Source organism: Petaurus breviceps, unplaced genomic scaffold (assembly GCF_028583685.1).
Source record: "Petaurus breviceps papuanus isolate PSGF00001 unplaced genomic scaffold, PetGlider_PUasm1.0 227, whole genome shotgun sequence".
Taxonomy (NCBI): Eukaryota; Metazoa; Chordata; class Mammalia; order Diprotodontia; family Petauridae; genus Petaurus; species Petaurus breviceps.
The window spans coordinates 6,603,162-6,615,868 of NW_027185896.1; the positions used below are offsets into that span (position 1 = coordinate 6,603,162).

Here is a 12,707-nt window from a genome sequence, read left to right on the forward strand (position 1 = left end):
TGTATGATTGCCCTCTGTTTGTCATTCAAAACTATTCACAATCTAGCTCCAGCCTACCTTTCTAAACTTATTACATATTACTTCCCTTCACATAGTCCAATCAAACTGTCTGCTTGCTATGTCTCACACATGACATTCCATCTCCTGCTGTCCTCCATGCCCATGGTGCACTTACCCCATGACATCCTTCCAAACTCTGCTCAACTGCCACCTTTCCCTTTCCCCCAGCTGCTAGTGCTTTCACTCCTCAAAATTATCTTGTATTTATTTTGTGTCCACTTATGTCTATGTTTTGTTCCCTCTCGTAGAATGTAAACTTGTTGTTTCATTTTACCCTTGTATCCCCAGGACCTAGCACATAGGCCCTGATACACATAAGCCAAAATTGTTATTTTTATACTTAAACATAGGGGTTAGACCCCTATGCCATTAGCATCCGTTGTATTGTAATGTACCCAGAACATGTGACCATGTGACCTGCATGCTCTAAAGGTTTTTAACATTACCACAACAATCCCTTTTTCCTTTAAAAAAAATAAAAGTTGAGTGACTTGTGTAGGCCATAAAATCATGATTATTTCTAGTCTGTGAAGAATCAAGGTTGGCCCTAAAGTGTTCATCTCATGGGATCTATCCATCTTTCACCCACAGTCCTAGAGTTTTCCATCTCTAGTATGAGTTAAAAATTGATTACTAAGAGTCTGGAAAAGCCAACAGATTTACTTAGAACCAAAGTAAAACGCCCAAACTTGACTGAGTCAAATTTAGTACCAGGGGAATAGGCCTTGTTTATGAAAGTACAGAAGTATTGATTTATGGATGAGACCAAAAATGAAAGAAGCCTGACACATTTTAACTTCAGCATGACTTCCTCCTCTTTCTCGTAGTAGTGAGGGTCAAACAGGCACCCCTCAAACTCATTGTTTCCATTTCATTGCTCACAATCTAAATAGTTCACCAGGACCCTGAGCTGTGAAAGTAAGGAATATGAAAGAGAAAATTACATGCTTTGGAGGGGCCTCTCTAAAGGAAATTTTCTACTGAGGCCTAAGAAGCCCCTTTCCCCCTAGCAAACCATACATAGCATGTTGTTTCTGAAGTAATTTAGGAGAAAGAACAGAGCTGCTTAGAGAAGCCAGCGCTTGGCTCTGGCCAACAGCCCAGGCCTGGCTCACATACATGCTCAGCCTTCCTTCCCCTAGAAACATAGACTTGAATGTTTTGAGCACACGAATTTCCATTTGCTCACAGGGGTTTCCATAAGTGACCCTTTCCTCTGCACCTGTTTCTGTAAAAATCAGCCCAAGTCTGCATTCTATTGAAACCTTGTAAGTTTTATTGAAGTCTTATTATTTCCATATGGGTGAAATGCCTTTCTTAGGTCTCTGCCAGCAGCAAAAAGTTCCCCCATGCCTCCTGTTCCTTGAGAATCCATATCTGTCCATCCTCTTTTGTCTTTTATTTACTACTCTGTGATAGTGTTCATTGCCTTTTGTCTTTAAGACCTCCCCACAGTTTTGTACTGTGCCTGCCCAGTGAGTGCCTAACTCAGCTAGCCATGGTTGGCAATGCTCCCCTCCTTGTCTATATCCCAAATGTTGAGTGTTGACTCAGACTTAACAAATAACTCCTCTCCCACTGTCCCAGAGGGAGTTGCAATTGATGTATGCTATTGGTCTTGATTTCACGGCCAGTGAAGTCGCCTGGGTAGAAATGCAAACTGCTTTAAACACACACATACACAGGCACAGATACACAACAACTTGGGCTGGTAGATATCCCTATTTATTTACAAGGTTCTTCTTTGTCTTTATTTTGAGTTGGAATCATCTACCAAAATTATGCCAAGAATTTAGTCACCTCTCACAAGAGTTCCTCTGTTCTGTTTAAAAAGCTTATGGTTCACCCAGAGATGCTACTGCTTAGTTAGGCAGGTAAATTATTTTTTTTTGAAAGGTCCCATATTCACCAAAATGTTGATGGCAGCACTTTTTTGTAAGAGCAAAGAAATGGGAACAAAGTAGACATGCAACAATATAAATGTAATGGAATATTACTGCACTGTAAGAAACATTTGAAAACAGAATCATAAGAAGACTTCTAGGAGCCAATGTGAGTTAAGCAGAACCAGGACAATCATAACTATGATAATGTAAACAGAAAGAAAAACAAGACAGATAAACCCAGTGCTGTGAAAATAGGTTGAAGAAGCTTGATCTCAGAGAAGAGGTGGGAGAATACACACACCTCCCTTGGCAGAGCCGGAGGGACTATGCATGTGGAATACTCCACATAATGTTGAGTTTTTGTTAATAATATTGATGTGTTTTACTGAACCATTTAAAAAAAATCTATGTTATAAGGGAGGGAAAAGGTGAAAGGACATATTGGGAAATGTAGGCTAAGTAAGAACAAAAACTATATCAATGAAAAATGCCTCCAACAATTATAATTAGCAGGACAGTCTTATCGTGGCAGTGTGATCTAGGGGGAATAGCCTTGAACTTAGAGTCAAGGACCCCTGAGTTCAAGCCTTAGCCCACATTCTAAGTGAGGGACTAGTCACATCACCTTACCTGGGTTTTGTATGTATCAAGTGAGCTGTGAATGAAATAATACAGCAGAATGGAAAGGACCTGGCTAGGAATCCTGATATGGTTTCTTACCATCTCTGTTTGTGTGATATTGGATAAGTCACTTCTTTGAACCTCAGTTTCCTCATCTGTAAAAGAATAGGTTGAGCTAAATGAGCTCCAGATTTTCCTCCCAGCTCTAAATCTATGATCTTATGATAGCAAGCCATTAAATAGTGGGCCTGCTGCTGTGGTAGTGAACACCACAATGATCAGTTATGTCCCAGAGCATTTCTGGAAGGCCAGTTTGCCTGGGGATCAGCCCAAGTACTTTGTCTAGTGGTTATTATAGCCCCTACCCTCCATAGGCAGTCATGAGGAGAACATCTCAACAGTGTATGAAAAGATAGGAAAGTGGAAAAAATGATGAAAGAAAATAATGTATTTTATTCAGTTCTGGAGTTAGAGATGACACCCAGTGGTGAGGAGGAGGAGCCTGAGAGAATAAAGTTTGTTTACATGAGTGGATAGTGGGAAAGGAATGATTTATATCTAGTTGGATACAAAAAGTGATTGTGGTGGAGAAGCTAGCCTCTTCTAGTCAAGGTAGAGAAACAAAGTCAAATTGAGATGCCTTCCACCTTGAAGTCTGGTCTCCTAGAATCTGTCCTGGCATTGAGTGGGATCTCATAGAGCCCCTAATCCTACTCCTACCTAACCAGGAATCCCCTTTACATTTTCAACAGGTGGATTATGTAGCTCCTTAACCCTCCAGTGGGTGAGGAATTTGTTGTCTGTAACTTGTTGGCTAGCTCTGATTATTGGGAAATTCTTCTATTAACCCAAACCTGCTTCCATGTAGCTTCCTCCCCTGATTCTTCCTCCTCTGGCACCACCCAGCTTAAGCCAGCTCCATCTGACATCACCTCGCTGCAAAGCCCTCTCCTCTGGAAAGTTCCTTTTGGGTCTCGGCTTCCTCCATTGTAAAATGAGGGGGTTGGACTGGATGAATTCTAATGGCCCTTCCAGTTATGAGATTCTTAGTCGCGTTTGCTGGTTCATCTAGATCACACCCCCTAAATGTAGGTTGTTCCCCAAAGGTTTTCTCTTAAGCCCTAACTCTCCCTTTTTTGGTGACCTTGTCAGCTCCTGCTAGTTTAATTATCTCTATGCTATTGACATGCATACATATGTGTGTATGTCTATACCTATATATCCCCATTCTCCTCAAGCTTTAATTCCACCAACACCAGTTGCCTATTAGAAATTTAAAACTGGATATCTGGGAGATATCTCAAACTCAGGTCTCTCCCCACTTTGGTCCATCCTCCACACATCTGCCAAAAGTGATTCTCCACCCCATCCCCCAACATTAGTCAGGGTATGAAAGAAAAAACAAAAGTGAAAATAGTATGCTTTGATCTGCAGTCAGACTCCATAGTTCTTTCTCTGGATATGGATAGCATTTTCTATCATGAGTCTTTTAGTATTGTCTTGGATCATTGTATTGCTGAGAAGAGTTAAGGCTATCATTGTTGATCACCACATAATGTTGTGTTTACTGTGTACAGTGTTCTCCTGGTTCTGCTCACTTCACTTAACATCAGTTATATAAGTAAAAGTGATTTTTCTTAAGTGCTGATCTGATCATATAACTCTTCTACACAGTAAATTCCAATGGTTTCCTATTGCCTCAAAAAAAATATATATATATATATTCCTCTTTATCTTTCCAACTTCATTGTACATTACTCTCCACTCTCTGCAGTAGAAACTGACCTGTTACTTGTTACATGTCACTCAATCTCCGGTCTTCATGTCCTTTCATTGGCCATCTCCAGTGCCTGCAATGAATTCCCCACATATCCTCTTCAATTTCTCCTTATAGACTTCCCCTTTTCCTTCAAAATTCAGCAAGCCTTTTCTGATCCCCACAAATGCTACTGCCCTCCCTCCCAAACTGCCTTGCATTGAATGACTTTATATTTATTTAATTGTATTAAATAATTGTATCTATTCTGTGTGTGTATGTATATATATATGTATATAGACTCCCTCACCCATACCCACCCCATTTCTCCCTACCCTCACTTAGAATGAAGAGCTTTTGAGTAGGTATTTTTTCATTAATTTTATTTGTATCATTACTCATTCAAACAAGCATTTATTAAGTACTTACTGTGTGTCAGGCACTATATCCCTTGTGCCTAGCACAATGCCGGGCATACAGCAGGCACTTAATAAATACTTGCTTATCGATTGATTGATTTCTGATGTTATGATTGTTCCCCATGACAGTCCCTCAGACTTTTAAGGTCAGTGATCTTGTCCTCTGTGTCTGTAGTCTCCACTGAGCTAAAGAGGCTTTCATAAAATTCCATTTCTGCTTTGAGGTTTTTTTGAATGTAGGTTGAATGTTGTTAGTATTTGATCCTACAATTTTCACAAAACTAGGCAGTTCTGTTGACGTAGTTTAATACCATTCTCAAACATGGCACTATTTTGTCCAGGGATCCAGTTGCACTCTAGACCTAATCCTGTCTCTTGACAAGACGTGGCAATAGGGTCCAACTATCTCTATCTCTTTTTCCCTCTCTCTTCTGTCTCTTGTCTCTCTCCCCTCTCTCTGTTTTGTCTCTCTCCTTCTTCTCCCTTTGTCTCTCTCCTTCCTTTCCTTTTCTTTGTTTTTGTCTCTGCCTCTTTCTCACACACATAGTAAATTTCAGCACGTTATGAATAGCCATCATACTGGATTTTTTTGCCCCTGTGGAAGGTTCTGGGACTGAAGTCCTGCTCTTTTTGAACTTAGGATTCAGAACAGAGAGAAAAACAGGGGGGTGGGAGGTATACTAGACATCCAGTACAATTCTTCTACAATAGTCCTGGTATAATAGAATTAGTGTGGTATAGTGAGAGGGGAAGAGGGAGGAGGAACAGAAGGCTGGGATTCAGGATACCTGGCTCTCCCATTTACTACCCCCATCTAGACCCCACTTCTCTCATCTGTAAAATGGGGGGTTGGCCTAAGTGTCCTAAGGTCCCTGCCAGTTCTTATGGTACAAAGGAAAAAAGTACCATTTCTGGAGTCAGATAAACTGGGTTGAAGTCATCCCTCTGATGCTATGTGACCACGGGCAAATCAACTCACCTCCTTTAGCCATGGTTTCCTTATCCATAAAATAAGAGGGTTGTGGACTAGATGATTCTCTAACAGCCCTTTCAGCTTCAGAGCTATGACCCTATGATGTTTTGATTGAATGAAGACTTTGGATTTAAGGAGCATGTATTCTCAGACACCGAGAGGATTCTATCTTGTCCAGGTAGCTCTGAAGGCCAAATTCAGGAAGACTTTATGTGTATGACTTATGATACATCATCAAGGGTTAATGTCCCTCAGAGGATTCTAAATCAACCCTCTCTTTCAAGGAGAAGACTTAAATGGCCTGTGCCCGTCAGCAAGCCCCTAAACCAAAGAAATGGCAGATTAGAACAGCCACCCAGGTTCAGTAGCTTGGTACACAGCTCAGATCCTTGGAGAATTCCATTGGCCTTCAAAAGCTCCCAATCATGACAACAAACCTATGCCCAACTTTTGAAGGCTGGAGATCTTTCTCTGTGAGGGCTGGATGTATGTGAGACCATCCTGTTTCTGTGAATTTCCTGTGGCTCACAGGGCCTTGCAGAGGGTTAAGGATTTTGTCTGGGGCCTCTCAAGCTCATCCTGAGCCAAGTTCTTTAAAAAGTAGTTTAATTTGCTGCCATTGGAGTTGCCAGACATATGACCTAACTAAACATTCAGCAACAGCTCTTTGTGCAGAGATGGCTCCCAGGGGAGGCTGGAGTGACCCCAGGGCAGCTGCAGAAGAGTTTGGGCTGCTCTAGGGATGAAACATGTTAAGTGTAATCCTGATCTCTGAAAAAAAAACTGGAATCTTGAGCACAGCCCACAGCCCACTCATTCCCTCCTTCCTGTCTGGAAACTGGAGGTGGGGCAATAGCCTGGGTGAGCTCCTGCCCAAGTAGGGGAGAGTGCACAGTGCCAGAACCCAGATGGTTTTCCTGGAGAGGCAAGCAGCCCCTGGCCAACCATAGTACCAATTCTGGCCCCCTGTTGGGGATGGTCATTTCTGGCAAAAGGGCAGTGTCTTCCTCATCTGCATTTCCCATAAATATTCATCTCCTTGCCAATTTGAGGACATTTTTCTCTCATCATTCTAGCTGTCACCAAGAGCCAGGCAAAACAGCTGAGCTTGGAAGCTAGGCTGCCTTTTTGGAAACAAAAAAAAGATCTCAAATCAGATCTCTTCCTTTCAGACCTTGGTTTAAATGAGACCAAGACCAAATTTCAGTTGCTTAATGACCTAAATAAATAAATAACCCAGCCTACAAAATCTTGACTCTTCCACATCAGCCCCAACCCAGGCCTCTTGTTGAGGCCCCCTTTGCCCTATTTTTCCAACCCAGCGGAGTGAAAGTAGACAGAGCTGGTTTAAATTGAGATCAGCCACCCACACTCTGCCAGAGTCCTGGGGTTGCAGTAATGAACCTGTAAATCAGAATAGAAACCAAACGAAAGTCTGAGAACGAGTCATATTTGGGCTCCAGTAGCCAAGCTGTGTCTCTTTCAAAAAGCATGCTGAACTAGGAGGTTTGAGATAACTCAGATCCTTGGTGAATTCCATTTGCCTTCAAAAACTTCCAATAGACAGTGGCAGCAGCTGCTACCTTCTCCGGAGAAAAGGGCAGGGCTGCCCAGACACTGCATTCTGCCTGCCCTTTGTCAGCCCTTGATAATCTATCTTTTCTGAAATAAACAAGAACAAAGTCATTAAAAGCTCCCATCTCCTCCAAGTGGAACCTAAAGGTAGACAGATTTTCCCAAGAACTATTTCCATCCCCAGATCTCCTTCCTAAGCAGACATCTCACCCAGAGAAGGTGCGTTTGTCATGTGTCTCCCTAGAGACCCATGACTGTGTCCTCCTTCCCAGCTCCAGCTTTGCTGGGCGCCCTAGACCTGGAGACACAACTTTGCCATCATTCTAATTACTCATGAAGGTCCTGCCCCTGGGCTTCTGGAAGGAACCCTTCCTTGAATCTACCTGATTGGTTGGGGGCAGCTTGGCTGAGTTGTTCAGAGGACAATGCCTAAGGAGTCCAGAATTGGACCTCTGTTCCCCTTCTGGTCTAGGCCTCTGCTCCCTGATCCCAGACTATCTGTGCAGAGTCAGTGCCTGGCCCGGTGGTCCCTGCTCATTGAAAGGATAATTAGACCCTGCATATGTCTTCCTGAAGCTTGGCCATGCAGAGACTCCTTCTGTTTCCGGTGTTGGAGCTCTCACCTTGGGAATAATAATAGCCTATGCCAACAATCCGGAAACCCAAGATGCCAAAGGAGAGCCGTGAGTCACTTGCTGAGCCAGGGCTGATCGCCCCTGCTTCGTGTTCCCCCATTTCAATAGCCTCTGGCTATTTTGGTCATATGATTGGCTCTCCACTTGACTCCCCAGTGATTAATGCCTCATCTTCACAAACTGTTTGCCCAAGATGGGGCACTTTGATGGGTTCACATTGAATTGGGATGTGGCCATGTAAGGGGAAAAGTTGGCCTGTGCCAGGATGTCATCATTGCTCAGTGCTGCCTCAGCGGCCTTCTTAAGGAGCTGCGTGGGCCGTTTGCTCTTCTTTCCCAAAGGGTTAATGTAATCGGTTGGCAACTGCAGTCTCAGTTCTCTCTAACCTTCCCTCCCCCCTATACACACACACTACACCCCCCTCCCAAACCCCAACCCCCAAACCTCTGGGAGAATTCTCTTCCCAGCTGTCTGGGAGCTGATCCATTCAGACTTTTCCCCTACAAAAACAGTCTGCCCCTCCCTGGGGAAAGGTTCCCTATGTAACAGGAATGAACACACACACACACACACACACACACACACCACTTCTACATAGGTTCCAAGGAGCTTTCCAAAGAGACCTGGGGGCTTCCCATCTTGCTTTTCTGAAACATACAGCAAGAACAAAATTATTTTAAAACGTTCTGCTCTCACCTCCTCCAGTGAAACCTACCCGTAAACAGATCTTCCCCATGAACTATTTCTAGCTTTGGAGCTCTGCATTGCTTTCCCTGTAGGTGAGACAAGAGGTATCTCCCCTTAGCTATTTCTTTGCAGCCTAGCTTCCCTGTTCTCTAACCCTTGGTACAAGCTAGTCACCCTTCATCCCATCCTCTCTCTGCTTCTTGCTCTGCTCCCACACTTTAGCAGCCCTGGAACCATTAAAAACCAGCAGGTGAAGTAAGCAAGGTTTTTAAATCTGCCTTTCAACTCAGCATCTGAAACAAATACTCTGTGCTTGTCTTAATTTTAGGTGATCTATTTCCCACAGGCAGGAATTAGCATCTGAAAGCACTTCGGTGCTCCTAGGGCCTCTATCCCCAACCATCTCTCTTTTCTCTACCCTGATAAAGTTGAGAACAAGTCCATGTAATCCCCAAATATCAGACAGCTGAAAAATATTTAGAAATAAGAAGTCCATACAATCCATGTAGCAGACATTCAAAAAGACCTTAGGCTTGTGGATTGAGAGCTGAAGGGAACCCAAGCCTAACCTTTTCATTCTGCAGATGAAAAAACTGAGTCCCAGAAAAGGGAAGTAATTTGTCCAGGGTCACAAAGGTCATAATTGTCAAGGTTAGAATTCAAACCCAGGCCTCCTCCCTCCAGATTCTGCAGTCTTTCTGCTACAGACTACACCATGCTTCCTCCTTAGATAATAAACACACCCAGACAAAAGCTGGAGCAATCTTGTTTTCACCCAACCGCACTCTCAGTTCTTTCCCACCTACAGGACTTTTCCTAGAGGTCTTTTCTGTGCTCTCACCCCACACCCCCATGCTAACCCTACCATTCTTCAAGGCTTAGCTCAAGTCTTCCCACCTCCAAGAGGTCTCACTTGGCCACCCAGCCCAGAGTGATCACTCCCTTCTTTGAAATCTTACAGCACTTACTGTCTCTAGATGTATATGCCCTGATGGCATACTCTCTGTTGTTTACCAGTGGATGAGAATCTCATTTCCTCAACCAAACTGTAAATTCCCAAGGAAAAGGTGTTGTGAATCTCACAACACCTAGCACTGGACTAGCCACTTAGTAAGGAAGGCTGAGCAGATATACTCAGGCAGTCCAACCTTCGCCCAAGCCCAGTCCAGGAATCCAGGCTGTCTGAGGCCATCTACAAGGTGGTTAATCTCCTTGTGCATGATCAGAAGGTTGACCCTAATAAGAGCCCTGGGCCTGCAGTCAGAAGAACCAGAGATCAGATCCCACCTCAGATATTTACTAGTTCTGTGACCCTGGGCAAGTCACTTAAACTCTGTCTACCTCAGTTTCCCCACTTATATAAAAGGGTTAATAATAGCACTTATTGTGAGGACCAAATGAGATAATAATTGCAAAGGACTGTGTACCTGGCACATAGTCAGAGCTATATAGATGTTAGCTATGATTATTACCATTGTTCAGTCATTTCAGTCAGAGCCGACTCTTTGTGACCCTGTTTGGAGTTTTCTTGGCAAAGATAATGGAATATTTTGCATTTCCTTCTCCAGCTCATTTTACAGATGGGGAAACTGAGGCCAGCAGGGTGAAGTGACTTGCCCAAGGTCACACAGCTAGTGTCTAAGGCCAGATTTGAACTCAGAAGATGACTTCCTGACTCTAGGCCTGGCACTCTATCCACCGTGCCACCTTACCTGCCCCTATTATCATTCAAAGACAAAAATACAGTCCCTCCTTTCCAGAAGCTTCTACTCTGCTGGCAGGGATACTACCGTGTTTCCCCGATAATAAGACACTGTCTTATTAAATTTTTTGGACAGAAAAACACCAGAGGGCTTATTTTCAGGGGAGGGCTTATTTTAATGAACATTGACAGCAATGACATGTGACTCCTCAGGACACAGCCTTTGGCATCTTTTCCAACTTATTCATCAGCTTGTTGCACTGTGCCTTTCTCAGAAACATAGATGCCATCCAAAAATTTTCTGATATCCTTGTTTTTGACTGTGGTGGCCTGTTGGATCAGGGCAGCTGAGTTTGAAACAAGTTCAATATCATTTCCTTCAAGAATTAACTCATCTTTTTGGGCTTGAGAAACAGCACAAGCAACACCTGGTCTCATGCGCACTCTTCGGATATATTTTTCACCCAAGAAATTTCTGATTTCAACAAGTGAGCCATTCTCTTGAATAACAACATTGATGGGGAAGTGAGCATACACAGAACTCATCTTGTAACGAAAACCCAGGGTAACGCCTTTGATCATGTTTTGTACATGACTACAGATTGTGTGCACGGTTGCAAGTTCTTTTCGATTTCCCCACCACTTGTCTACCCGAAGCCTTTTTTTCTTCTTTCCAAGGAGACTGAGCTCAACATTGATATGGTTGAAATCCCTTCGGAGGATTCCTCTGGGCCCTTTCACAATAACTGTCCGACCCTTAAGAGAGATGTCAACATTTTCTGGGATGGGCGACATTCCCCGCTTATTCAGATGTCAAATAATTCAGAGATGAAATAAAAATACTTTTTGTCAAAAAAATAAAAAAATAAAAGTTGGCTATCCACCATCAAAGTAACATGGTCATGTGTGGTCGGTCACATGTGGCCATACCAGACACATGGGGGAAGGGGACACAGTACAAACTCAGGAGATGAAAGAGAAACTCATACTTTGGAGAGGTGGTATGAAAAGTGCCCCCCCACACACACTCAAGCATTGGTGAGTTAGTTGGGCCTCAGGGGATGGTTTTCATCATAGTCATTGTGAGGGAACCTATTAGTTCTCAAGAGGACTCTGGGACCTCATACTTGGAGGTAATTCACACCTCAGATGTTAGCCTGGGTCTCCTACAAGTAGATTGTCTGAAGCCTGTTGGGAGTCCCAAGGCCTGGGCATGGGCCTACCTTCCTCTCTCCAGGCCGTCCCTGTCATGGGTAGCTCATACCTTCTGCTTCCATATGAATGGAGATGCTCTGTCTCTGTTTCAGAGAGCAAGTCTGAGTCCATAGCCTCCCTGGTGACTTGAGGAGAGAATGGAAAGGCTGGGTGGGCTATGGGGGAGGAAATAAACAAAATAGAAGCAGAGAGGGGAAGAGGAAAGGAGAGAGAGAGAGAGATATTGAGAGAAGGGGGAGATGAGGTTTCTTCCTTGAGAGTAATTACCTCCTGCTCATGCAAACCATTCTGAATCTTATTTATATCTCCTCAGTTTGGGAAATAATGCTGCTTTGCCAAGAGGGCTTGAATTTCAGTTGTTCTTGAATTTATTCTTGAAAGCTCTTTGAAATTTTAATTGGGAGAAGCAGTGTAATTAGCCCCCTTGCAGCAAAGAAGCAAAAGTCGCCCTGCTCCCTAAGTAGAAACATACATCCCTCCTAGATAGAAGAGAGAGCTCTTTGGTGAAACAAAGTTGGCCCCAGTGGGTGGCTGGGGCCAGGGCTGTTCTGGCTTGCAGAAGGATAGTCCTCTGTCTGCATCTCTCTGCCCCTGAGTGGGGGCTTGTTAAGTGAGGAGCTAGAAGTGGTCTGTGGCAGCTGAAGTCTGAGCTCAATCAGGCATGGATTGGCTGAAAAACCCAGTTTCTCAGGTAGATGGGGTAAGCTCTTTCAGGCCAAGGACCTGGGCCTTCTCTATTCAAAGATTAGAGAAGAGAAGGGTTTCATCAGACTTTTCTAGTGATTGATCAATAGAGGAGGTCTGGGCCTTATTGTTATCTTTGATTGATTGATTGGTTGATTCAACAGAAAACATTCCCAAAACCCTAGGCCAAGCTTGCCTTTAAGGTCACTCTAGCAGGGCCTGATTTTGTCTTTTGACCTCCTCATCCCAGGAGGTGATAAACCCCAGGATCCACAGGGGTGGTTCTCTCACTCTTCTCTCAGTCCTGAATTCCAAGCTTCAGCCAGACCCATAACAAGCTTGACTTGGGATGTTCTCCCATCTTCCAGACTCTTTCACTCATCAACTACCACACTCCCCTTGTCATTTCCTCTGTGAATATCGTTTCCCCAAGTAGAATGTAAGCCTTCTGAGGACAGACTCCTCACCAAACAATCTCTTGATGATCTATTTCA

General features: G+C 43.7%; 1 protein-coding gene across 1 annotated transcript; it reads right to left on the bottom strand.

Moving 5' to 3' along the window:
- Positions 1-10,497: 10,497 nt before the first annotated feature.
- On the bottom strand, positions 10,498-11,124 carry LOC138167025 (large ribosomal subunit protein uL6-like). The gene has a single exon (XM_069095577.1). The coding sequence runs from the start codon at positions 11,107-11,109 to the stop codon at positions 10,555-10,557; it is 555 nt and encodes a 184-aa protein (XP_068951678.1). The 5' UTR covers positions 11,110-11,124; the 3' UTR covers positions 10,498-10,554.
- Positions 11,125-12,707: the final 1,583 nt, after the last annotated feature.